This window comes from Choloepus didactylus, chromosome 12, assembly GCF_015220235.1.
Source record: "Choloepus didactylus isolate mChoDid1 chromosome 12, mChoDid1.pri, whole genome shotgun sequence".
Taxonomy (NCBI): Eukaryota; Metazoa; Chordata; class Mammalia; order Pilosa; family Megalonychidae; genus Choloepus; species Choloepus didactylus.
The window spans coordinates 100858023-100883375 of record NC_051318.1 but is presented as its reverse complement, the minus strand read 5'-3'; the positions used below and the strand labels follow the sequence as shown (position 1 = coordinate 100883375).

At 39.9% G+C, this 25353-nt stretch overlaps 1 protein-coding gene across 5 annotated transcripts in view; it reads right to left on the bottom strand.

Moving 5' to 3' along the window:
- The window catches only part of RNASEH2B (ribonuclease H2 subunit B), an 80949-nt gene that overhangs the window by 16566 nt on the left and 39030 nt on the right, over positions 1-25353 (bottom strand). For 4 of the 5 annotated variants that reach the window (XM_037799882.1, XM_037799881.1, XM_037799885.1 and 1 more), the window contains exons 6-9: positions 19568-19632; positions 17876-17981; positions 15461-15542; positions 14032-14074 (exon numbers count right to left, since the gene is read on the bottom strand). In XM_037799882.1, coding sequence (XP_037655810.1) covers positions 14032-14074; positions 15461-15542; positions 17876-17981; positions 19568-19632 — 296 coding nt within the window. Of the gene's footprint in view, positions 1-6123; positions 7330-9680; positions 9762-14031; positions 14075-15460; positions 15543-17875; positions 17982-19567; positions 19633-25353 lie in introns of those variants that run through there. The other variant, XM_037799884.1, reaches the window with a different exon arrangement.

Here is a 25353-nt window from a genome sequence, read left to right as displayed (position 1 = left end):
GACAAGGGGTTTATGAATATTTCCTTGAGCTTCAAGACTATGGCACCACAGAAAACTCACTTTCAGAATGAACCTTGGAATTCTAGACCCAAATGTTGTACTGCAGAGCCCTTGTCTAAAATATCCAGTAAAGACTGAATGGCTGGCTAGCTGATTAATTCTCTCGTGCAGCCAATATTGATTGAAGGCCTATTTCGTGCTGCCTTGTCTTGGGATATAACCATGAACCAGCCAGGTGAGGTCCAGCGGGGGCAGTGAGGCAGGATACTTGGATGAAGAGTGACCAAGTAGGGCTGGGGGGAGGTGGGTGAGGAAGGTCAGGGGCTGCATCTCTGAAAAGGTGATTTGGAGATGAGGTAAGGACAAGATGGAGCCAGTCTTTGCAGACCCGGAGGAAGGGCTATAAACCCGCCTTCAAAGGCACCAGGTTGGAAAAACAGGGCACAATCAAGGACTGAAAAGAAGGTCAGATAACAGCTCAAAAGCTTTGAAAGACAAAAGGTGGATCAAGATCTTGACTTTGGACCTTGGAAAAAGAAAAACACAGTCAAGTTCCAACTGGTGAGGATATCGGTTGGATGACCTGACCCACCAGAGCATCCTTGGGCCTAGAAGATGCAAACGTGAATCACACCAAGCTCCTGCCATCCAAGGGCTCACCTCCAACAGGGTTGACGACGCAGGAGCTTAGACAGCCTTTCCTCTCATCCTTGGCCCATTGAGTTGGGTGTCACCGTCCTGGCTCCCACGGCCCCTGCTCCCAAAGCTACAGTTGATACAGGCATTAAATAAGTGGTTCTATGTACAGAGCATGAGTGCTACACATTGTCTGTTAGTGTTAGTGTTGTTGAAGGATCACATGAGAAACAGGATATTAGTGTAGTTTCAAAGTAGCTCAAAGATACCTAAAGGTGGAAATAGCAACTTCAGGTGGAGAAAGCTGGCAGACACTACCTCAACCAAGTGATCAGTTAACGTCATCACCAATAAGACAGGCTGACACCAGGTAGCCCTTGGTGGGATGCACAGAGAAGAGGCCAACACCATTTCTGAGGTATTCTTCCCAAAAACTCATAATCTCATTCTTATCATGAAAAAATATCAGACAAACCACAACTGAAAGGCATTCCACAGAACAAATGACCAGTACTCTTGAAAGTGACAAGGTCATTGAAAGACAAAGATGGTTTGTGGGACTCTTCCAGGTTAGAAGAGACTGACATACAACAACTCATTGCAATGAGGGGTCCTGGATTGAATTCTGGATCAGAAAAAGGACATTCATGAAAAAACAGGCTAAACTCAAATAAGGTCATAGATTAGTAATAGCACTGTGTAACTGTGACAATTCTGGTTTTGATAATTGTACTACAGTTATGTAAGGTTAGAGAATGCTAGGTGATGAATATATGTGAATTCTCTGTATTATCCTGTAACTTTCCTATAAGTGTACAATTATTTCAAAGTAAAAAAATAAAGAAAACAGAGAGCAAAACAGACCCAGAAAGGAGAGAATTGATGGAACTAGCAGACAAGGATATTTAAGCAGCTATTTTAACTATAATCAAGATTAAAAGGAAAACATGGCCATGAGAGAGAAATGGAATCTAGAACTGAAATTACAGTATTTGAAATAAAAATTCACTACGTGAGGTTAATTGAAGATGAGACACTCAAGAAAAAGGATCAGTAAACTTGAAAATAAAGGAAGAGAAACTAACACTGAATATTAAAAAAAAAAAAAAAAAAAGGTACAGAAACTCATCAACAGACCTGTAGGACACAATCAAATGGTCCAGCATGATGTAAGTGTATCTCAGAAGCTGGGGGCAGGGAAGGGATGTGGGGACAAGGGGAGAAGCCACAGAAAAAAATTCAAAGAAATATTGGCCCCAAAGTTTCCAAATGGATGAAAATTATAAACTCAAAGATTCAAGCTTAATAGACTCCAAATAAGATAAACACAAAGAAAACCACATCAACACATTACAACACACTGGCTGAAAACTAATAAGGAAAAAAATCTTAAAGGAAGGCAGAAGTGAGGGGTGGGGATACATTATATAAAGTGGAATAAATATAAGAATGAGCAAAGATGTCTCATCAGAAACTTTGCAAGTCAGAAGACAATGGTTTGTTGAAAGGGTCACAGACACTGATAAACTTAGACTAATCAAGAGAACAAAAGACACAAATAAGCAATGTCAGGTATGGAAGAGGGAACATCATTACAGACCCACAAACACAAGGATAATAAAAATGTAATGAACAACTTATGCCAATATATTTGACAACTTAGATGAAATGGACTCATTTCTTGAAAAACATAAATTATCAAAATTGGCACAAAAAGGAGAAAATCGGAATAGCCTTACATCTATTATAGAAAGAAACTAGTAATTAAAAACTTTCTCAGAGAGAAAATTCCAGGTCCAAATGGCTTTTCTGGTGAATTCTTTCTAACATATAAGGCATATAAGGAAGAAATAATATCAATTTTATACAGCTCTTTCAGAATATAGGCAATGAGAGAATATTTCCCAACCGATTTCATAAGACCAGTTTTACCCTGATATCAAAATGAGAAAAAGTCATTACAAGTAAAGAAAATTACAGAGCAATACCTCTCATGAACAGAGATACAAAATTATTAACAAAATGTTAGGAAATAAAACCCAATACTACACATGAAAAGAATAGCATACTGTGACCAAGTAGGGTTTATCCCAGGAATGCAAGGTTAGTGTAACATTCAAAAACTTCCTCACCTGGGGAATTCTAATTTAATAAGCCAAACCCTCAATCTTGAGGCTTGCCCTTATGAAACTTACTTCTGCAATAGCAAAGCTAAGCTTATTGTAATTATGCCTAAGAGTCACCCCCAGAGAACCTCTTTTGTTGCTCAGATACGGCCCCTCTCTCTTAGCCAACTCTGCAAATAAACTCACTACCCTACCCCTTATGTGGGTCATGACTCCCAGGGGTGTAAGTCTCTCTGGCAACATGGGGACATTACTACTAGGGATGAGGATAAACCTATTACTGGCATTGTAAGATTGAGAATGCCTTCTTGAACAAAAGGGGGAAAAGAAATGAAACAAAATGTTTCAGTGGCTAAGAGATTTCAAATAGTCGAAGGGTCATCCTGGACATTATTCTTAAGCAAGCAAGAACCAGATATTGCAAATTGCCACAGTATGCCAAGCCCCAACCAACAGTATTCCTGAAAACCCTAAAGAATACCATTGGCTCTAGCTAAGATTTTCTAAATTTATTACTTAGTAAATTTATTTTTTTCAGAAATTTATGGCCTCCAGATTGACCCTATGCCAGATAAGACCTGAAACCCACAGGTACAAGTCTCTCCCAGAAAATCAACCAGTTCCATTCCTCTACCCTGTAAGGTCAATACCCCTTTCCAGCACAAAGAACCTAAAATGGTCTCTGCTCAGATATCCCCTGAAGATTGAGAGGATGCTCAAAAGGAGATGTAACTGAGAAACCAGGATTTGACAAGTGATGTTACTGATTTGTTATATAGTTATTTCTGTTCAGTTTCTAGTGTATCAGAACAGCCATAAGGAAATACCTGAAATTGATGAACTGCAATCCAGTAGACTTGATCTTTGATAATAATTGTATAACCATATAGCTTTCATCACATGACTGTGTGATTGTAAAAACCCTGTGACTGACACTCCCTTTTTCCAGTGTATGATAGACGAGTAATAAAATAGACATGCATGAAAAAAAATAGGTCAGGAATACGGGGAAAAAATACCCCTATGTAAACTATAGACAGTAGTAATAGTACTACTTTAACAATCTTTCAATTGTAACAAATGTAATTACTGTTAAAAAAAAATAGCATTACAAAAAGTGTTATCGACTACAACAAATTGTCCACACCAATGCAAGTGTTGGTGGTGTGGTATTGTATGGGAATCCTGTATTTTTGCAAGATTGTTCTGTAAACCCACAACTTCTCTAATTAAAAAAAAAAAGATATGCCTATCAATAAAATGCTGAAATAAAATATATAATAGTCTGTAAAAAGAAATTCTAACACTATACTTCACATTTTAAGAGATATTCCCTTTATTAAAGGAAAACTCCATGGTGATCTCAATAGATGCCAAAAAAGTATTTGACAAAATTCAACACCCATTCATGATAAAAGCTGTCAGTGAACTGGGAACAGAAAAGAACATCCTGAATCTGATAAAAAGAATCTACAAAAACCACACACGTAGATACTGACAGGTATACGGATAGATTTAGACATTTTGATATGGAAGTATGGTGTATGTGTTTGTGTCTGTGTGTGTTTTCTGCTCCTGGACCCTGAGCAGATCTCTAAGCAATGTCACATCAGTAACAATGACCACACATGTTGCCTTTTTATGGCTATGTAAAAACAAAACAAAAAAAATCTGTGTGTCAAAAAATCATAAACCAAGTTAAAGGCAAATTACAAACCAAGTGAAATAAAGATAAAATGAACATGGTGAACAAAAATTAATGTCCTTCAAACATTATAATGCCTCACTAATATGGACTAACTATAATGTGCAAACTCTGAGAACTGAGTCTGAGAGCACAGGTTATCAAGAGAAGGCTTATTGTAAAGGTTCCTAGATTGTAAGCTCTTACAGTAGTCACATCTATTCCTGAATTGTAATGGTTGTCTCTAAATTTTGAGATGCCGAGCTGTTTGTGTATAACCTGGTTGCTCCCTGGAAGTTTGGGTATCTGTGTGACACCGAGACTCAGAACCAGAGTCCGGCAGCTATGAATGTCAGCATTACCCCATACAGCAAATGTTAAAGAGTCTGAAAAAGAGATCAGACTTCAATTAGATACATGAATGAAATAGACCTGGTTAGGACTAAAGTAAGTCAGACTAAAGGGTAAAGGATGATACTGACCATGTTTTAAAACTTCACCTTCTGTGTGAGACCAAAGAAGAGATGTTTATTCGGTGGAAAATCTATATTTTCTGTAGCACGCTATATAATTTAACTCATATGGTCAGTTTATCCTAACGCCATAATTACATGGAACCCTGAATAGGGAGTGAGATCTTGTTTGTTTGTACAGGTTAGTGTAAAGCCCCAATACATCCCAGAGTAATTTGGGCAGAGAATAAAAAAAGTTTGCAAAGTCCCCTTGAAGGACTGGGGAAAAACATGGAAATATTAAACTTCCTCACCCGGAGAATTCCTGATATTCATGCAAGCATTGGGGGCTACCAATTTAGAAGGCCGAGCCCTAAGTCTTGGGGCTTGCCCTTATGAAGCTTGTTATTGCAAAGGAGAGGTTAAACCTACTTATAATTGTGCCTAAGAGTAAACACCCAGAGGACCTCTTTTGTTGATCAGATGTGGCCTGTCTCTCTAAGCCAACTCTGCAGGTGAACTCACTGCTCTCCCCACTACATGGGACATGACTCCCAGGGGTGTAAATTTTCCTGGCAACATGGGAGATGACTCACAGGATGAGCTTGGCCCTGGCATCATGGGACTGAGAAAGCATGTCGAGAGGTCACTCTGGAGGGTATTCTTATGAGCTATATAGATATCCCTTTTTACTTTTTAGTGTTGGAATAGGTAGAAAGAAACACCTGAAACTATTAACTGCAACCCAGTAGACAACTGTGTAACTATTTTATCTTACACGGTGTGACAGTGTGATTGTGAAAACCTTGTGGCTCACATTCCCTTTATCCAGTGTATGGACAGATGAGTAGAAAACTGGAGACAAAAGTTAAATTAGTAGGAGGGATGGGGGGTAGGGGATTTTTTGGGGTATTCTTTTTTACTTTTATTTTTATTCTTATTTTTATTTTTGGAGTAATGAAAAAGTTCAAAAATTGATTTTGGTGATGACTGTACAGCTATATGATAATACTGTGAACAACTGTATACTTTAGATGATTGTATGGTATGTTGACTATATCTCAATAAAATTGCATAAAAAATTAATGTTCTTAACTTATAGAGTACTTTAAGAGTCAATAAGAAAAATACTGCCACCCCAATAATTAAACAAAGAACATAAACAGACAATTTTCCAGAAGACAAATGATTAGTAAATGTGAAAAAAACGTTTACTATCATTACTAATCAGGGAAATACAAATTACAACCACGGTAAAATGCCTTTTTTTCCATTTATTTGGCAAATATAACAAAGATAACAAAGTGAAACTGAAAAAGATAACACACACACAATTTGTTAGAATGAAATATTTTAAAGGCTTTCTGTGAAATACATTACCAAAAATTGGAAAAACTTCATATTTCTGACCCAGGTAAGCCCACATCTAAAAAAAAGTCTAAGGAAACAACAAAAGATGTGGGCAAATATTTACATATAATCTGATTCTTCACAACATTATTTATAATCATAAACATTTAGAAATAATTCTAAATGTTTGAAATTGTATCATGGTTATCAAGTAATCAAATATCCAAATAATGGAAAATTACACTGTCATTAAAACAGCATTTTAGGAAGAATACTTAGTAGACTGGGGAAATGCTCATAAAATAATGTCTAAAAAACATAAATATATATAAAATTATAAAATTAATACTATTCTTTTTTAAAAATTAGTATTCCAAGAAAATGCAACACTTTATCTCTGAGTAATGAAAAGCTGAGAGATATAGTTTTTGTTTCATACTTTCTGTATTTTCTACAACGAACATACAGTCATAAAAACAGAAAAATAACACCAAACAGAAGTGTTACCAAAAACCAAAGCCTTTTGAAAGGTCACAGTTTACCTGAGAGCTTTGTTATACGGTGTCTCTCAGTATATTGAAAACAGTATTGCTACAGCTATTCTGTGACAAAGTCGCATAAAATAAGAGGAACACACTCAAATAAAGTCATGTCAGTTGAGCAAACTGTGCTGCTACATGTTAATTCAATTCACTTGACTACTCTTCATTACATCAAACAAGTCTCCAAAGGCCAACAACAGCTATGAAGTTATACAACTACTTCCCCATATTTTGTTCAGGAACACAAAAATTAAATAAAAAGAAATGTTGAAGTGAATTTGAAATTGCCCTTCAGCATCTCTGTTGGGCCTCTTTTCCCCCTGCAAAAGATGGCAATTAAGGATCTGGAAGTACTGAGGCAGTGAAGAAAGATGAAAACAGAACATGTAAAAAGCAGAAATAAATTGTTGCTAGATTTCTTTTGCAAAGTTTCATTTCTTTTTTTTAAGTTTTGCACCAAAAAAGGTGTCGATACTTTTCATTCCACGCTTGTCAACTTTAGCCAAAGCCTTCTGAGCTGCAGTCACTTTGCTATTTTTCTGTTAATGAAAATGAGAGAGAAAAATTGTTACAAATGTAACATTTATAAATCATACATGCAAATCAAAAAAAGACTGTGCATGTCTGAAGGTTTAGTAAGGAGTGAGAAGCATTCGCTGCTAACACTTTGAAGGGAGTGAGTATTATAAGCAGGTTCTGAATTCTGTTCAGAATTCAGAACTAAGAGACAGAATATGTTAAGAGGCACAAGACAAAACTGCTGCCTTCCATGAAGTGGGATGTCAGAGCCAACGGTTTCCTTTAGGGGAAATTCTGGAGGGTGCACTTTGTGCTAAACAGCACCAAGGAAGGAACTGACCCAGGCCCCAGTTCAATCTCTGGCTACAGGGACAGAGATTGCTGTCAGAGGGAGGAATTATCGCCTTGTAATTCTGTATGACGAACAGTGCACCCCAATTTCCCACTGGGTTTTGTTCATACACTCTGTGGGGAACCTAGGACAATCTCTTATAGGCAAAAGAGGACCTGTGTTGCAAAGCATCCTGGGGCCGAAGGAGAGAGCCCCATTTTTCTTACAGTAAGGAAATACTTTCCAGAAAAGCAGCTTCCAAATAGTTCTGCCTTTTAAATTTCTCTTCCTGCATTTTTTTTTTTTTTTTTTTGGTCATGCCCTATAACAAACATTAGCAGAAGGTAAATAGCTGATTTTACTTCGATGCATCACAATTTGCTCAGAAGAATAAACAATGGGAATCAGCAAAGAACAGCATCACCTGTCTCCCTGGGAAGGGTGAAATAAAAGCTCTGCCAAAGAATCTTAAAGGGCCTAGTATCTAACCCCTATGTTCTGTGTCATTTATACTTTCATAGGCTCATTTTTTGACTGGATGCTGAAAACTACAGTCTCTTTTTAGGCAAGTTTTCCAGTGTGTTTACCTGATATCCTGACCCAACCCCTCATCTCCCTGGTGTTACTCCCAAGTGGATACAATGGGAAAGTAGCACTTAGAAAGATGGGACAGAAATATATCTCTCAGAGAAACTCAAAACGCTCCTGCTTACAAAGAGCACGGACATAATCAGCTATTTAGTCAAATCTCAAGTTGGATCATTCCCTTATACAACAGGCTAAAAAAGATTACATATAGATTAAGGAATAACATTTTTTTAAAAAATGCCTCTAAGGGGAGTAGTTAAAAACTATTAAAATCTAAGTGGAAATGAACTTATCTTGGGATGCGCAAAGCGTTTCTAAGCAAAAATGCAATGGGAAAATCAGAAAGAAAAACGATTTCTTTACTGAACATTCACTAAAATTTAAAACTGTTTAAATTTATAATGAGCTCTTTCAAATCCACAAGAAAACATTTCTATACCAATATAAAAACAGGCAGGGAACATGAACCTACCATTTTCAAAAATGCAAATGTGCAAACAAGCATTAGAAAGAAAACCCTTCTAGTCAAAGAAATGTAAACTAATTTGATAGGCCAAAAATTTCAAGAAGAGATGTAATACTGAATGTTGTCAAATTGCAAGACAGACACTCCCCAGCAACAAAGATTGGGAGTACAAATTTCTACTGCATTTTTGGAAAGCATTTCAGCGACATATATTTCAATAATCAGGAAAGAATCCATGTTTCCTGAGCTCTTATTTCTAAATTGTGTCTAATGAAGTAATCAGAGATGTAGTCAGACCATAAATAAGAATGTTTATCACTTCCTTGGAACAAAAAAGTTTAAAATTGGAAGTAACTTATGTAACCAAAAATAGAAGAATCATGATATAAATTATACTTTGTATGATGAAATAAAATAACACTCATAATTGAATTATTACGAAATCATTAATTTTTTCAAAGACTAACGACATGAATATTTTCATAATGTAATGTTAAATGAAAAGGGCAGAACTAAAAACTATATAAATATCACGATGGCAATTTTAAAAGGTACCTATGTATTTATAATGCATGCATAAGAGAAAACTCAGGCCGACATGTTAGTAAGGTATTTGCCAAGGTTATTGTTGAGCTGTGGAAAAAGTGATCACCTCTTTCATCACCATAATTTCTGGGAAGCATCTGGGTAGTAGGAGTGACAGAAATATTACTTGTGGGTGCTCCCTCTGCCCTATCACCCTACGAATGCGTAGCCAAGTTCAGACACTCTCTTGCTAATTATATATTGCTTTTCTTTGATTAGTGACAAGTCTTGGTTGCTTAACAGTCATAGCCACTCATAATTTTTGATTTAATTAAGTCACAGAAAAGCCAGTTAATCATTTTCATAGGCAAAATTGTAAAACCCCCCACCAAGCGTGCAATGGTTCCTTGATGTGTTCACACTAAGCACATACAGCATCCACTACTCCTGGACACACGTACCTTGTCAGTCTTCAAATCTGTAGTGTTAAATTTAGTGTAATCTTCTTTTGCTTCTACAGGCTCATCTGATAACTTTATTTTCTGCAATGTTAGAGCAGTGAAGTGGGGTCAAATGTCACCTTTGCATGTCAATCCATTAAAAATAAAAAAAAACTAAAAAAATAACCAGAAACACTACCATGTGCAATTTGGACCCAGCAGTTACCTCTCCCAGAGGCCAAAAGGAGCAGGAGACCCTATAAGGGCTTGCAGTTTTACAAGCTCCTACACATGCTGCTGAGTATGAGGGAAATTCCAAGCAGCAGCTTTGCTGGGGGATCTGATCTGTGACCCAGACCCTTTGGCAGTCTACAAATACTAAACACCTCTTTTTATGTCCCAGGGACTGTAGCCTCTAGGTGACCACTGGCCTCAAGGGCGGTCTCAGGAGAGACTTCCCTCCAAGAGGCCATGGGCCCAGCCAGGAGCCCTGCTTCATTCACCTCCTGGGCTGGCTTAAGTCCACGTGTAAACACAGAGATGGGAGTATCCTATGATTTCCATCTTTGTACAGCTTCATGCTCTTACCTTCCTTTATATTCAATTATCTCACTTTATCCACCCAAGGACAACCTTGTGAAGAAGCAGCCAGTGGCAGGAGGAAGCATGGAGAGGTTAAAGGATTAGCTGCAGGTCCCCTAGCAGTGAGCATGGGGCAGGACCTCTACTTTTCTACAAGTGCTCTTTCCACCAGACCCAGGGATGGTCAAGCCAGGCCTTTACTGAACCCGTTCACTCTTCTTATTAACATTTTGCACCAAAGGACGTGAGACTCTTGTCACGAGCTGGATGGCAGGGCCTTAAGGTTCAGAATACAGAAAAGACCGTGACAAGCTCATTGTGGGAAAGACTGCAGAGCAGGGCGGGAGAGCCGAGTCTGAGATGGAGAACCGAATGCACGGCACCTGCAGCTCGGACTGTTACAGACCCTCAGCTCCTGGGGGGACCACGGGTTGATGAGCCACACAGATCTGTTCCTAGCTTCACTCTTCAGCCCCAGCTTTTGCTAGACGAAGAACTGGTCGCGTTCACCTAAAAGGTGCCATGCCACGTAAACCACAAGGGGATAAAACAATAAGTCTTGAAATTCTTCACTGTAAAAACCTCCATCCCGGAAGTGGATCATATACTGTGAGAAAACCATCTCTTGGCCACATAGCAGCCTCTAACAAATACACTGGCAAAAGAAAAAGACGAGTTTTTCAGGTATGAGTTACCTATCAGCACAACGTGCAAGTGTCTACACAACTCTCTTAAGAGCACACGCGTCCATTTAATGAAGACGGCAAAGGGTGTTTCTACAATGTACCTTTTTCACTAGGAAAGTATCTTCAACCCGAAGAGTACAAGTCTCAGCTGATGATGCTGAAGGCTTTATTACTTTCAAAACACCAAAAGCTTGACATGGTAAGGAGGTTTGCTTTCCTTCTCCATGTCAAAATGTCTTTAATACAGAGAACATTATAACCATTTGGACCTTATTTACTTTTCACTGATACATCAAATTAAAAACTGTTGCTGGTGAGAGCCTAAGATGAAAAGTACATCCTTACAATTACAAAATGTTTCTGGACAAGACTGACTTATTCATGTGCCTACAGCTCAGTACCAAACAGGTGCTTATAAAAGAGAAAGCATGGCAACCTCTGCAAACAACTAGTTCTTAACGTTATTCCCATTAGGTTCTTGAACATGTTGGAGAAAACATCACTGTTACATTTACTTAAAGGTTTGTTATTTAAAACACCCAATCACCATGGATTTGGGGGAATGTTTCAGTAGAAAGAGAAAATTAGCTCAGAAGGAGAGTAACAAGGGTAAGGCCAAATGGGTACATTTCTGGAAAGAGAAGAGCAAAGAGTGGAGTCACAGGGATTGAGACTGGGAGTAGCCTAATTCCCACCAATCACTGCAAGAAGGAACCCAAGAATATCTCCAAATGTACTGGGGAGCCGACATTGACAAATTAAAAATCGTGAAGGGACAGGGGCTGGGTAACTGAGCTTCAACAAATTCAACATATTCCCTAATGATAATAAGGGGGAAATATTGCAGAATGTATTAAAGATGACAGGCTTCACACTATCAATTACAGCACAGAAAAAAGATACCTAAGAGCCAGTGAAATGTATTTCCTGAAAACAATCGACCATGTTAGCATAAAAATCAAACAAATCCTGGACCCAGACAGGACAATGGGCAGAAGACCATATCCTACCTTTGTTTATACTCCAGTGCAGTCTGTAATGTGTGCAACGGCACCCAAGGCAGACTTAAGAGAGAAGACCAGGAAAAGCAACAGAAGGAACCCAGGAAACAAGGCTAAGGCTTAGGAAAACAAGAGACAGAAATCTGTATCAGGGCTTGGGTTGAGCTGGGTTCCCCAAAAAGAATGTTTAAGTCCTGACTCCCAATGCCTTCTTATTGGGAAATAAGATGGAATCAGTTAAGTTAAAATGAGGTCATGCTGGAGCCGAGTGGGCCTCGAATCCAATAAGACCAGTATCCTTGAAACAAGGGGAGAATTTGCCAGGCAGGGACTGGGATCGCGTTCCATGAGCTGAGGGGTGCAATGGACAGACTGCCGGCACCACCAGGAGCCAGGAGAGAAGCACAGAGCAGATTCCTCCCTGCAGATTTCAGAGGGAGCACGGCCCCAGACACCTCGATTTTACACTTTTAGCCTCCAGAACTGTGAGACAGTAAGTTCCTGTTTTAACCACTCAGCTTGTGGTACTTTGTTACAGCCACCCTAGGACACTAACACAGCAAACTGTGGCCCTGGGCCAGCTGGCCGCCTGCTTTTGTAAATGGCGCTTTACTGGAACGCAGCCATGCTAACTTGTCTACGTATGGTCTGTGGTTGCTTCCGTGCTACCACGGCAGAGTGGAGCAGCTGTGACAGAGACCATATGGCCCACAAAGCCCAAAGTATTTACTATCTGTCCTTTACAGGAGAAGTTTGCTGACCCCTGACCTAAATCACAAACGAAATCACGAGCTACTTAACGTTTGGAAATGAAAACAGGAGACAAAAAAAACTGAGACGGAAAAGAATAAACTTAGGAAACTCATTACTCCAGAAGGTACCAGAAGCTTAAACTGTCAAGAAAAGGTTTAGACCAATTTACAAATGATCTCTGAGTTGCTACGGAAGACAGATGTATTTGGGAGAAAAGAATACGCGTGGCTTTTTGAAGGTGAGAAATTGGAAAGAAATCGTACTTTCAGAGCCCTGCTCTTTGGGTCACAAGAAGACAATGATGCCTCACGGTCCGCCAGAGCCTACCCACAGGACTGGAGGGTGGGCTCTGTCCCCGAGGGGCTCCACTTCAAGAGCTTAAAAGATGCACCTCCTGTGACAACTTGCTGAAAACAGCCCAAACGGATGCATTTGAATTATTTCTTTTCTAAAAGCCAAAGTAATGAATGCTTTGGAGCCACTTATATATGATGCCAACATGTGCTGAGCATGTCGGCCACGGCGAGTGCCTGCAGGGAGAAGGGGAAGCTGTACAGCACCCGTGACACGTCTTTTTTCATTCTCAGGCACCCACAACTTCACTGGCTGCAGCTGGTGCACGGAGAACGGCCTCCCTGACCAGCGGGTGCGTGTTTGTTTCCCGGCTCTGAGCGGTGCTGACTCGTCTGAGATCTGGCGTGGGCTGAGGTCAGGTGTGGTTTACTACTGGCTTCTGTGAGCTCCAGATCTGCGAGGCAGTCATCCACTGCAGCCTACCATGCAGAGAAGCTGTGGGTGGCAGTCTGGGAGTGTGTGGAGGAGGAAGAGCTTGTCCACTGGCTGATAAAGATTACACACAAATTTCCTTGATCATTTCAAATACAGAAAAAAAATATATACGGTTGTCCTTGCCAAAAGGATTCCCTATGCTGCAAACATCATGCTCGGTGTACCCTTTTGCTACTAACCATGAAAAGCCGCAAAATGAATTTTAGTTATGGGCAAGTATTCTTGGTGATTAATAAGGTTAACTTATTAATATTAATTCAAGAAGATGTCATTTTTATTATATACCTATAACATTTTACTGGTGTCCTGATAAAGCCAACTCTTTCTATATTGGTTTTCATGGCATTTTATTCACCATTCAAGTAAAATCTACCAAAAAAAAAAAAAAAAAAAAAAAAAAAAAAGCGATGGAGAACCCAATACAATCCTTATCCCACATAGTACCACTCTGAGCAAAGTGGATTTAGTATGCTTTAAAATTTACTGGAGCAAACTTGATCTCATGTGGTAAAAGTCTATTTTCCCAAGTCCCCCAGAGATCCCTCGGTCACAGCATCTTACCTTTGATGGAGGGTTTGGTAATGAAGGCAAAGGTTCTGGAAGCCTAAGAAAGTCAAAAATAAAAATTACAGTCATAGTTTTTCACAGACAAGCAAACGGAAAGACTGGGCTGACATCAGGCATAGCAAGCTCCGCTTTCACCCCATAGCTTTACTTACCTCCATACACTTTACTGTACAGCCACCCCAGTGAAAAGAATGAAATTTCTCTAAATGAATGAATTTTCTGTATTGAAATTGTCTGAACAAAAATAAAATTATTACCCATTAGTTGAAAAGGCATTGCTTTTCTTTAGCAGCCTCCATAAATTTGCCTTTTGGCACTGGAGTAATTTTCTTTACAAATGACAATGGGAATATACATTTAAGAGTGAAAATTATTTTAACTGTTGATGGAAACCAACATGAACTTTGCCTGTTTTTTTTTTTAGTAAAGAGAAGTTTAATTGACTTATATATCTTCTTCCCCAAACCTTTAACCAAAATTTAAAAATTCCAGTGAAAAAAGAATCCAAAAAAAATAATGGAGTACAAATAAATAAGATCTCTTAACAAGACAAGTTGCCAGGAGATCCAGGAAAATACTAAACAGATGGATATGATTATCAACTTAAAGCAGACTTTCAACACTAACTAATACAGAAACTAGTTTTGACTATTTAAAAAAAAAAAAAAAAAAGGACCAGGTGGAATTTGCTAAAATCAGCATCTATATGTCTATTAAAAACTTATTTTATCTTCATGAATCAGAGGAGAAGAATTTATAAGGACCAGGAAAAGCTAATAAATCATTGCATACATAAAATCTTAATAGTCACTAAAATCTGGAAAACAAACACATTTTTTCAACCTAAGGTAGAGTCTGTATATTACATTAAAGATCTTTATGATAAAGGCAGAAACAAAAGTCAAATCACTCTTGAAAGCCTTCTTCAGCCCCTCATGGACGCAGTGTTTCATACTCCTTTGGATTCCAAGTCCTTGGCATAATAAAGGCACTTAGTGAATAGCTAATGATGACAGCGAAAATAGTACAAAACCTCTAAATCTAAATTTTCAAAAATATTTTACATGCCATCAATTCTTTCCTTCCCACCTTTTTCCTTCTCTACAAAATGATCACACAGAACCAAATTAGTTAAGTCCAATTTGGGGATGAAATTTTAACTCAGCTTATCCTCTAAAATCACATCACCCCAAAACTTCAATCCTAACGCTCAATGGCCCCTGCAATCAGTATCTGCCAAACTGATTCATTCCAACTGATCAATGGTCATTAAAAATCACATCCAAGCCATAGAGTTCACGATATAACTCAAGAATAATCTCTAATCAGAAATGGTGATATGAAAAGCCATAAAGAAACCCTATTTGGGGGAAAGCAAGAAGCACAAAGGTATTAATCATGACATAACACAGGCAATACTTACTTTAAGTATTTAGATAAGTTGTCACTTAATTCTTTAGAAATGTATTCAGATATCAGACCATGGGCATAACGAATATAATCCTCTGGAAGAAAACAAAATGGAGAATTAAAGAAAAAACTGTAAATAATTATGGTGATTTTATGGTCCAGGTGACTGGAGTTCAGATTCTGGCTCGATCTGACCTTGGGAAACTCACTTAAGCTCTTAGCCTGAATTTCTTCTTGTAAAACGGGGATACAATTACCCATCTGTCAGAGCTGTAGGGAGCTATATGATGAGATGAAGCAAGTGCTACACGGTAGATGCCCATTAAATGACAATAAAAAAAAAAGTCGGGTTGCTTTCGAGTTGATGACCTTGAATACAAGCACAGTTCAAAATTCAGCAGTAAGGATATGAAATACTCAAGTCTTTTTTCTTAAGGCTAATCTTTTCTAGGCCTGCTTCAATATGGAATAAATCTAATTATGAGTATGCTCATTTAAGAGAAATAAAATGTAATACATCTCTACTAAATGTCTGCTTTTAAGGATCGTGAATATTATATTCATCTATTCCAAAACTAATAAAATGCCTTAAAATAAAAACCAAAACGAAGTACTCAACTGAAAGTTTGATCTCTAATTCTAAAGCATCTGGATGTTCTGGTGTCAATTAAATACAGCTAAATAAGATGACAAAATCTGTTTTAAAGCTCTGTTCTTAATTGAATATCTTATGTAGAAAACTACAGGATAATCAAACTTAGTCATTAGATGACATAATCGTATTGGGATATAAATTACCAAAAGCAAGCCCCAGGTTAGCTGCTGGGGTATTCATAATTTCCCCTTTTTCCTTTCTCTTCTGCCTTCAAGCTAAGGTAACAAGTTGCCTATTAGTTAGAAAATGACTGTGGTCCAGTAACCACCTGGTCTCAAGAAGTCTTCAGTAAGAGATTTTCACTGTCAATGTAAACAGAAAGTTACCACTGAACCTTCTAAAATTTGCTCATAGTTCTTGGTTAGGAATTATCCAGTAAGTCATGAATAGACAAAGAAAACTATTTTAAGAAGGACAATACATCACTCATTTGCTGCTTCTGGTACCAACCCAAACTAAAGATCTAAAAATGGAAACTGGGTAAAGTGTGGAAAGCTCATTTTATGAATAGGGCACCAAAGGGCAATATAGTCAAATCCAGACCCTTATATTTAGCATCTGGGCAAAAGACCTGGCTAAGCCTGTATCTGAGCCTACTAAGTCATCTACTTCTCTGAGAGCCAGTTTTTCACTGCTAAAATGAAAAGATCTATTGAAATAACCTCTAAAATCTCTTTTCCTTCTTAAAAAAACAAAAACAAAACCTATGGTTTTATTGTTTGCATTCATCTATCCATCCGTCCACGCACCCATGCATGCATCCATCCATCCGTTCAATTCAATCCCTCTTCTTCTTTTGTTAAATTCAACTGAAGACACTGACAGCCAGTATACTCGGTGTGGTGAGGGTTCTGCCCACCACTCTGCAAACATCTGTATGTGCAGGGTGTTGTGGGGCAGACTTCTGCAAGTTGAAGACTGCCTGAATTACTATCATTCACAAACAGCCCACTGTTCCTAGTTTTATTACTATTTTTTTAAATGATGACAGCCAGAGTTGTATGCCTGGAACAGGGGAACACTGATTGGAACTTAAAGTCACAGTAATTTCTGTCCCACCATTTGACAATGTTAACTGCATTATACAGCTGCTTTTATTCAACCATACATATGAAATAAGAGGATACTACACCAAAAAAAAGGGAAAGGAATGTAGCTTAGTAACCTAAAAAAAAAAATCTGCCAAATAAAGTGATTTTTTTCTAAAATCAAAATATTGAGACCTCTCTTAGGACATTAGCTCTTGCAAGCAAGGTGCAAACACTCAGCCTATTGGAAACCCTGGGCTGTAGAAGCATACAGAGGAAAGTTAAGAGTGTAGGCTTTAGAGTCAGGCAAAGTCCACTGGTGGCTCAGCTTAGCCATGTACAACTGCCTGACTTTGGACACAGCCTCAAGACTTGCAACTATAAAATGAGAACTAATTCACAGATTTACTGGGAGGGTCAAAGGGGATAAGGTACGCAAGCTGGCAACTTATCAAAGAGCCTGGCACACCCTAAACAAGGAAAGGCTATTATTATAAGTATAAAATAAATATTTGCTGAGTAAATGGCTTAAGTATATAAGTTAATGACAGAAGAGATCTAGAAACAAAGAAGAGATCTAGAAACATGACGATAAAATAAATGTATGCTCACCACAACACTTATGAGAACACATTGGAAAAATGTACAGCTTTGGTGACGCCAAGATTTTTAAATCTTAAGATAGCTTTACACATGAGGTACTTGGCCTGGGTGAAGATCGTCTCTGATGAAACAGTTTCCTTACCTTCCTTATCTCTGGACACCTGGTCACCAGGTAAAAAGGCAGCTGACTGTACCCGGGCTCCAACAGTGATGTTACTGGCTTTTAATGCTGCTGTAGTCTGATTAACCTATGAAGCGTCCAAAAGGGGAAAATCAGGGCATTTCTACCTTGACTTGAGCAATCCAAGGCTTTACAGATGGTCCTCAATCCATTTCAGAAGTATTTGAGGACTGAGAAATATCTTTGCCAGATATCACAAGATGAGAGATGGCTGCAAATTTGGAGAAAAGGTGAGTGGCAGCAACAATACTTCTGGCTGATGGTAACACATGGACTTCCCAAAGCCTACCTAAGATGAGGGGTGTAGTAACTGAGAGCCCTGACTCTGGAGCCAGGCTGCTTGGGTTTGCTCTGTGACCATACGCCAGTTACTTAACCTCTCTGTGTCTCCATCTGTGAAATGGGGATAAAAATTGCACCAAACTTGTAGAACAGTTGGGAGGATTCAATGAGTTAATATATGTTAGAGCCTTTGGAACAGAACCTGGCCCAGAGTAAACACTACATAGGTGTTTGTTATTATAACGTAATTTTCTATACAGAAAAAATAATATGAATTTCCCACCTCCTAGGAAATTAAGAAAGGAAACACAATTAATAAACATAAGCTTCAGTTTTGTTATTCATATCATTATCATTTGCTAAGGATGAACACTAATTTCCAAGATTCAGCTCAGCATTTATATTTGTTCCTCACCCACACAGAACACTATACAGAAAATGAAAACTGAAACATGGTGGCACTTTTTACATTTTCTCACTACCTTGTACATTAGGAGCCTCCCAGTGTGCCCGATAACATGAACGATAAACAAACATGTTCTTCACACAGAAGAGGATCTCAGGGTACTGTACTTGTTGGTTTCCACTGAATAGGTGAGAAAACTTTGTCACTGGTAGATCTGGCTTGGTGAGATCCCTCATCAATGTGATGTCGTAAGTATAATCCTCAGATCAGTGGTTTTTAACACAACCACAGTAAGAAATATCCTGCAACTCAATACTGAAACACATGTAAATATATGCTTCATAGAGCCATACTTAATGCTTACTCTGTGATGTACTTCGATACATCCTAGCTGAGACTGTCCCATCCCATCCCACCCCTTCCACGAGAGATGCTGGTTGGGACCTTCTAGATCGATTTGAAAGCACTGCCCTAGAATTTCAAGTCATAATTTGTAGAGTCACTAAGACAGTCATGGTTTGCCTGGAAGACGAGCTCTCTTCAGAGGCACTGAGAGTGTGACACACATCCTCCGGGCACGACCAGCTCCTACCCGCCATCTCCTGCCTGGCTGCCTGTGGGCAATGTCAACCCTTGCCGCCTCTGCAGGACAGACAGCAGCACATGCTCAGAAGGCTCAAATCTACACCAACAGATAGCAAGAAATTCCTCCATTCCGTGGTGAGGCTCAGAGAGCAAGGGGGATGCAAGTCAAAGGAAAGCACGTGGCTAACTCCGAGATATCTGAGTGAGGGAGGTCAAAAGTGAAAGACTTCTCACATGTGGATATTGCTATGCAGCTTTCCTCTTTTAGCTGGATGTATAAAATGGACTTTGGATCCAGACTTAACTGCCTTCATTAAAGATTTTTTAAAAGTAGCATTAAATTTCTTCTTTTACCACAAGGAACTAGAAAGGTACTATACCTTTTTTTCCAGCCACTTTAATGTCTTCTCTTTGCTGTATTTGTAATATTTCTTGCCATCTATTTCTGGATGAAGTTAAAAGGAAAAAAAAAAAAGACTCAGCACAGTGTATTCAATAAAAAATAAACTCATAAGCCTATACCATACACAAGTTAATAACTTAAAAATATTTCAAAATAGTTCATATTCTTGAAAAAGTCAATTTATAAACCCGAGAACTGGCGTGAGATATAGAAATGCTCCCAAACAGAGTGCGGGTACTTCAGAGTTTATCCAATCACTAAATGAGGTGGGAATTGACGAAAACCATCAAATGATACAAACAAATTACAGGAAAGATAATTTTTAAGACTCAGCAAACCGGCATGCTAAGCAACCTCGAGGTTTCTGAATAATTAGAAACTCATCCAAATGTTTTTAATGAAAGGCTTCTTTTCTAAAATAATGGAAATCCCAAGAAAGAAAACAGAAATTAAATTCAGGGGCTGAGGAAGCTTATTTCATAATTCAGTAAGTAAATACATACATATATACATACATACATAAATAAATAAAATCTTGCTGGTAGAAGTAGTAAGTATAAAAAAAAAATATATACACAAATATCTTTGAATATATTAGCAATATAATCGTAGCTACCTGATTTAGATTTAATGTAGGCTTGGCGTGGCTTTTATAAGTAGAAAAGTTTTACCTCTTATAAATTATACTTTCTTCACAATCCACTTAGCTCTCTATAGTATGTTACTAAACCACTGCTGCCACGTAACACTTCTCATTCATGGGGTTTCTTGCTTCCTGTGCAATTGGCAGTGGCAGTGTTTCCCCTCCTGTGTAGGAGTTATCGTTAGGACCCCTGCAAATTTCTGGATAGATGCAAAGGAGCTGGGCTAGAGTTTTGCAGAATGACTCCTTGGGGTAGGAAGAGGAGACTGCTTGTTCAGCGGCAGTTTCCTGCTGTCTGTTATGCTGCATGAGTACCACTAAATGACCTGTCACCTCTCAGTGTCCTGGGCCTCAGATCCCGTGTGTTTCCTCCCCATCCCAGCCTTATGGTTGCCAGCATCATGGGCAATTGGGCAATACAGAGGCAGGACAGAGTGGGTGTGGGACCACTGCACCCACATCCTCAGAACGTGTCCCTGGAGTAACAAAACGGAGGGATGCTTGTGAACAGTTTGAGAATTCGGAAGCACAGTGTCGCCAAGCTGGAGCCAGGACTGTCTGGGCTCCCAGCCTGCTCCAGAACCAATGCAGCTGGCACTCGACTCAATCTCCTCAGAGACCATGCCCCACCCTGTGCAAGGGAAATTCTAAAAGCATCCAGCAATCACTCAATAAATGTAAGCTGTTAAATGGATTTTCGAGGTTCTGCTCATTGCCTGATACGAGAATTTCCAAGAAAGCTCAGTGCTCAGGTCTCTCCCAAGAAATCGTATCTTGACTATTTACCTCCCTCTCTCTCTACTTCAAATGTTCTGAAAGACCTACAAGAAACTTCCACAACCCGCCTCAGTTGTCCTCCTCTCTGGCACTCTTCCGTCACTCGTGAGGATGCTCTCAGTTCACACATGCCCGGCCCACGGTGTGGCCTCGACGAGCCCTCACCTCTCTCTAAACCTGTTTCCTCACCTGCAAGGCGAGGGTTTTTCTCAGAGGGCTACTCTGAGGACTCCATCAGATAACCCACAGGAATCCGACAGCATAACACCTAGCACACAGCAAACGCTAAATATTAGCTAAGAAAAGACGGTCACAATCCTTTGTCAATAACAGCTTTGGCAACTAACGTTTCTTCAGTCCCAGGCTACGGTCTCCACAAACACGTTCTCATTCGAGCCTCAGAAGGAATCTCAGGTGAAAGCCATTCTTTATCCCCATCCTAAAAGCCTGGGCTGGCTAAGCTTAAGTGAATTGTCCAAAGTCACTGGGTTTGTACACAAGAATCCAGGATTCCTGCCCGAGTGGATGGCAAAGCCAAGGGTGGCATGTTAATTTTGCCAAGGTCACTTAGGTCTGCGGTCTCCTCAGTACTTCTGACCACCCTGTTCTTGGTGGGGGGAACCTCCCCTCCCCCACCATCTATAAAATTGCTTCCTCTCAGGTTTTCTACATCGCTGACGACCTCTCTGATTCTTTTCAGGGCTCTGTTTCCTCCTCCTCCAGGGTCTCCTGGGGCACCGCAGGAGATCTCAGCACAACTAGACAAACCCAACTGGAAGGCCCAAGGCCCCAGCTGAGGCTCGGCGTGCCCGTCCTCACCCCAGACCATCCTGGCCACCCAGGCTCGGCACCCTGGAGCCATTACTCGCTTCTGCCTTGCACTCAGTCCATCACTTGACCCCATGTGGGAAGTGTGGAGAGAAAAGGAGTCAACATTATCTTGGGGGGGGTGGTTAAAAAAAAGGGGAAATACTGTGTCAGAAATCCCCCAGGCTTCTAGTGCTGGGTCAGTAACGACTCCATTTTTGTAGAAGATGACTTTTTTTAGGTACGATGTTCACGTAATTAACATACCCACTTTAAGTGTACATTTCAAGGACTGTGAACAAATGTATAGTCATGTAACCATCGCCCTCCAAGGTTCTCCCACCCCTACCCAGGTCCCTCTCCCTTCCTAATTTGCTGAGATTTTGTATCATGACTGAATTTGTCAAATGCTTTTCTGCACTGACCGAGATGAGAAGGTTTTTCTCTTGTCGTGTGTAAATATGGTGAATTACACTGATTGCTATTCTAACGTGCTGCTGATCAGCCTTGTATTCCTGTGATCGGTCCCACTTGGTGGGATTATCCCTTTTTGAATATTTGATTTGCTATTTTGTTAAGGATTTTTCAACCTATGTTCTTAAGAATATTGGTTTAATTTTATTTTTGTGATCATTTTAATTTGGGTACTGGGGCAATTTTGGTTTCAGATAAAATTAGTTGAGAATATTCCTTTATCAACTATTTTCTGAAAGACTCTGAAGTTTAGACTGGTGTCACTTTTTCCTTAAAGTATGGTAGAATTCACCAGTGAAGTTATCTGGGCCTGAAGTTTTCTTTCTAGGATGTTTTTAAAACATTCCCCCTGGACACAATCACTTAAGAACCATCCAGCGTGAATATCCCAGAATGTGACCCAAGCACCAAGTGCACAAACTATACCTTAAATCTGAAATGTACACATTTTGATAAGCAAGGAGATTTAAAATATTCATGGAGGCTACAGACTACTCACCATTATGAAAAATACTATAACATGTTCGTGCCCTAAGCTTATGATTTGTGACAGTTAGTGGGTTGGATAACATGAGCAACTACTGGAAAGGTTTTCTCTTCATGAAGCTGGTGCCTATAAAACTGGCCTCAAGCATCTGGAGAGATTGGGTTTACGGTTAAGATGGAATAAAAGTGAGTCCACAATTAAGCAACATATTCAGAAGTGGGTAATTGGTCCACAAACTTGCATTTGTCTGATGCACTGCTGAACAAACTGCCCAGGGCACATTTTAGCATGGACTTTCTCAGTGTTTTCTTTCTTTGTTTCCTGCCTCCTGGGGATGGAAACTAGGGAACTGCGCCTCGGGGATTCTAACCAGGTAAGTTTGCGGGCTCTTCCGGCTGGTGGCCTCCCGCAGCGCCTGCAGCTTCTGCTCCCAGAGCTCGCGGCCCTCTACCCTGCCCTGCCCTCTCTCCGCGGCGTGCACCTGTGCGGCAGGGCGCGCGCAGGGCGGCCCGGAGCAGCACACAGAGGCGCCGGCGGCTTCCCTCCTGCCCTCCGGGGCCCAGCGCGCGGCGACACTCGGGAAGCGCGCTCCCGGGGCTGGGCCGGTCCCGGCACGGCGGGCACATCTCACGGACCCCGCAGGGTTCGCCGGGCCTTTGCTGCCACGGCGGCGTCCGGAGTTCGGTTTCAGAGCGGCTCGCCGGGGAGTGGCAGGGCTGCAGGTTCCAGCCCGCCCGCACCCGGGGCCGGCGGCGAGGCTGCACGGCGGCGGGGCCCAGCTTCCTCCCTCACCTTGGCGCCCTGTCGTGGGGATCAGCAGAGCCACAGACATGAAATGCCAAAAAAATGGAACTAAACACTAATTTATAAGTGCATATTATCCAAATTCAAGGGAGCTGCCAGTCCCCAAGGCGAGCTCTAAAAGGCGACCTGTAGGGCAGGACGGTGCCCGAAGACAGAAGAGCCAGGCGGGATGGCAGGGATCTTCTCCTCAAGCGGCCGAAGCTCTCGCCACCCCCCTCTTCAGGCCACACATGCAAGATTAAAAAATACACACCCAGTTCCTACTTTTAGACAAAACCTAAAAGCTCTAAGAGTGCATTCTGGAAGTGTTACACAGCTGTGAGAAGGAAGGGGCAGGCTCGTGTCAGACAGCCACGGGCTCAAATCCCGCTTCCAACACTTCTAGTTCTGTGATGTTTGTCAAGGTATTTAAACTCTTTGTGCCTCAGTTTCCTCATTTGGAAAGGTGTAGGTTATAAGAACACTGACAGGGAATTGCTGCAAGGGTTAAATAATATATGGAAAACAATAAGCACAGTGTCTGGTATACAGTAATTTCTTCTCAATTTACGGTACCGATTTTTACCACTATCTAGTTATCCCAATTTTCCTACTTAAAACACTTGAATATATATTAATAAACCGACCATCAAACAAATGTCTGTATGGGTCACTTACTGTGTATCAAGCACTTAAAATAAATATCAGCAAAGAATTAAAATCGCCTAATTCAGAAAGCCTTAATAATGTTAACATTTGTTTAGCATCTATTATACACCTGGCACTCTTCTGAGTGCTCAATTACTGGTATTAATTCCTGTACATAATTCCTGAAGCATCACTTTATAGAAGATATTAGATGCCCAGATACCATTAACTGAAATCCTTATATAACGTTCGCACATCAGTCATTCAGAAATTACAGCACCATAAAGCCAAGAGAATGAAGGCTTTATTTTGTGATTTAGAAAAATTTGCAATGCTAATTATAATTTAGAGCAAAATATGAGGGATGCTCTCAACCTTTCATCTGAAAAGCTTGAATGATTTATTAAAAAAATATAGCAAATACAGTTTTAATTTTGCTTGCAGGCCATCAAATCCAGAGATCAGATCACCAGATCGTTCTTCAAGAAATTTCCCACAAACAAAGATAACCTCATTTAACCTTGATCAATGCCCTCCACAATAAGTTTACTCTCTTGAGGTGTGGGTTGGGACTTCCACATTTCTTTCTGGGAGACATGGTTCCACTCAGAACATCTGCCTTCACTTTCACTTTGCTTCACTTTCACTTTCAAAGCAGGTATAGTATCAACTTTTATTTATACCAGGTTTCTAAAATCCCAGAACTCAGTTTTTTCCTTTTTCTGGTAATCATAGTAAGGCTAAACATAAAGCAACTCAGAGTAAATTGCACACACGCAAAAAATGTATGCAATTACCCAGAGGATTCGGCAGTTTCTTCACAGCCAAATTCTTCCCCTAACAAACTTAGAGTTTGTAAATGTTAAATAATAGGAGGTTTAAAAACAAAGCCCAATTTTTTTAAAAAAGAAAAAAAAAATTTCTCATGCCATCCTCAAAAAGCCCTGTTCACCACAATACACATAAGCAATTCCACATTCCTTGCTTCACCCCTTGACCCAGAACATAAATGTGTGAAACATCTGTATGTACTAAGTTCCGGGCACAAGGACAGCTTGCTGAAATGCCTGTCTCTTTGCCTGAGGATCCAAAGGGGAACACACAGCTTTCTGAAGTCCACGACTGGTTTTTAGAGTATGTCAAA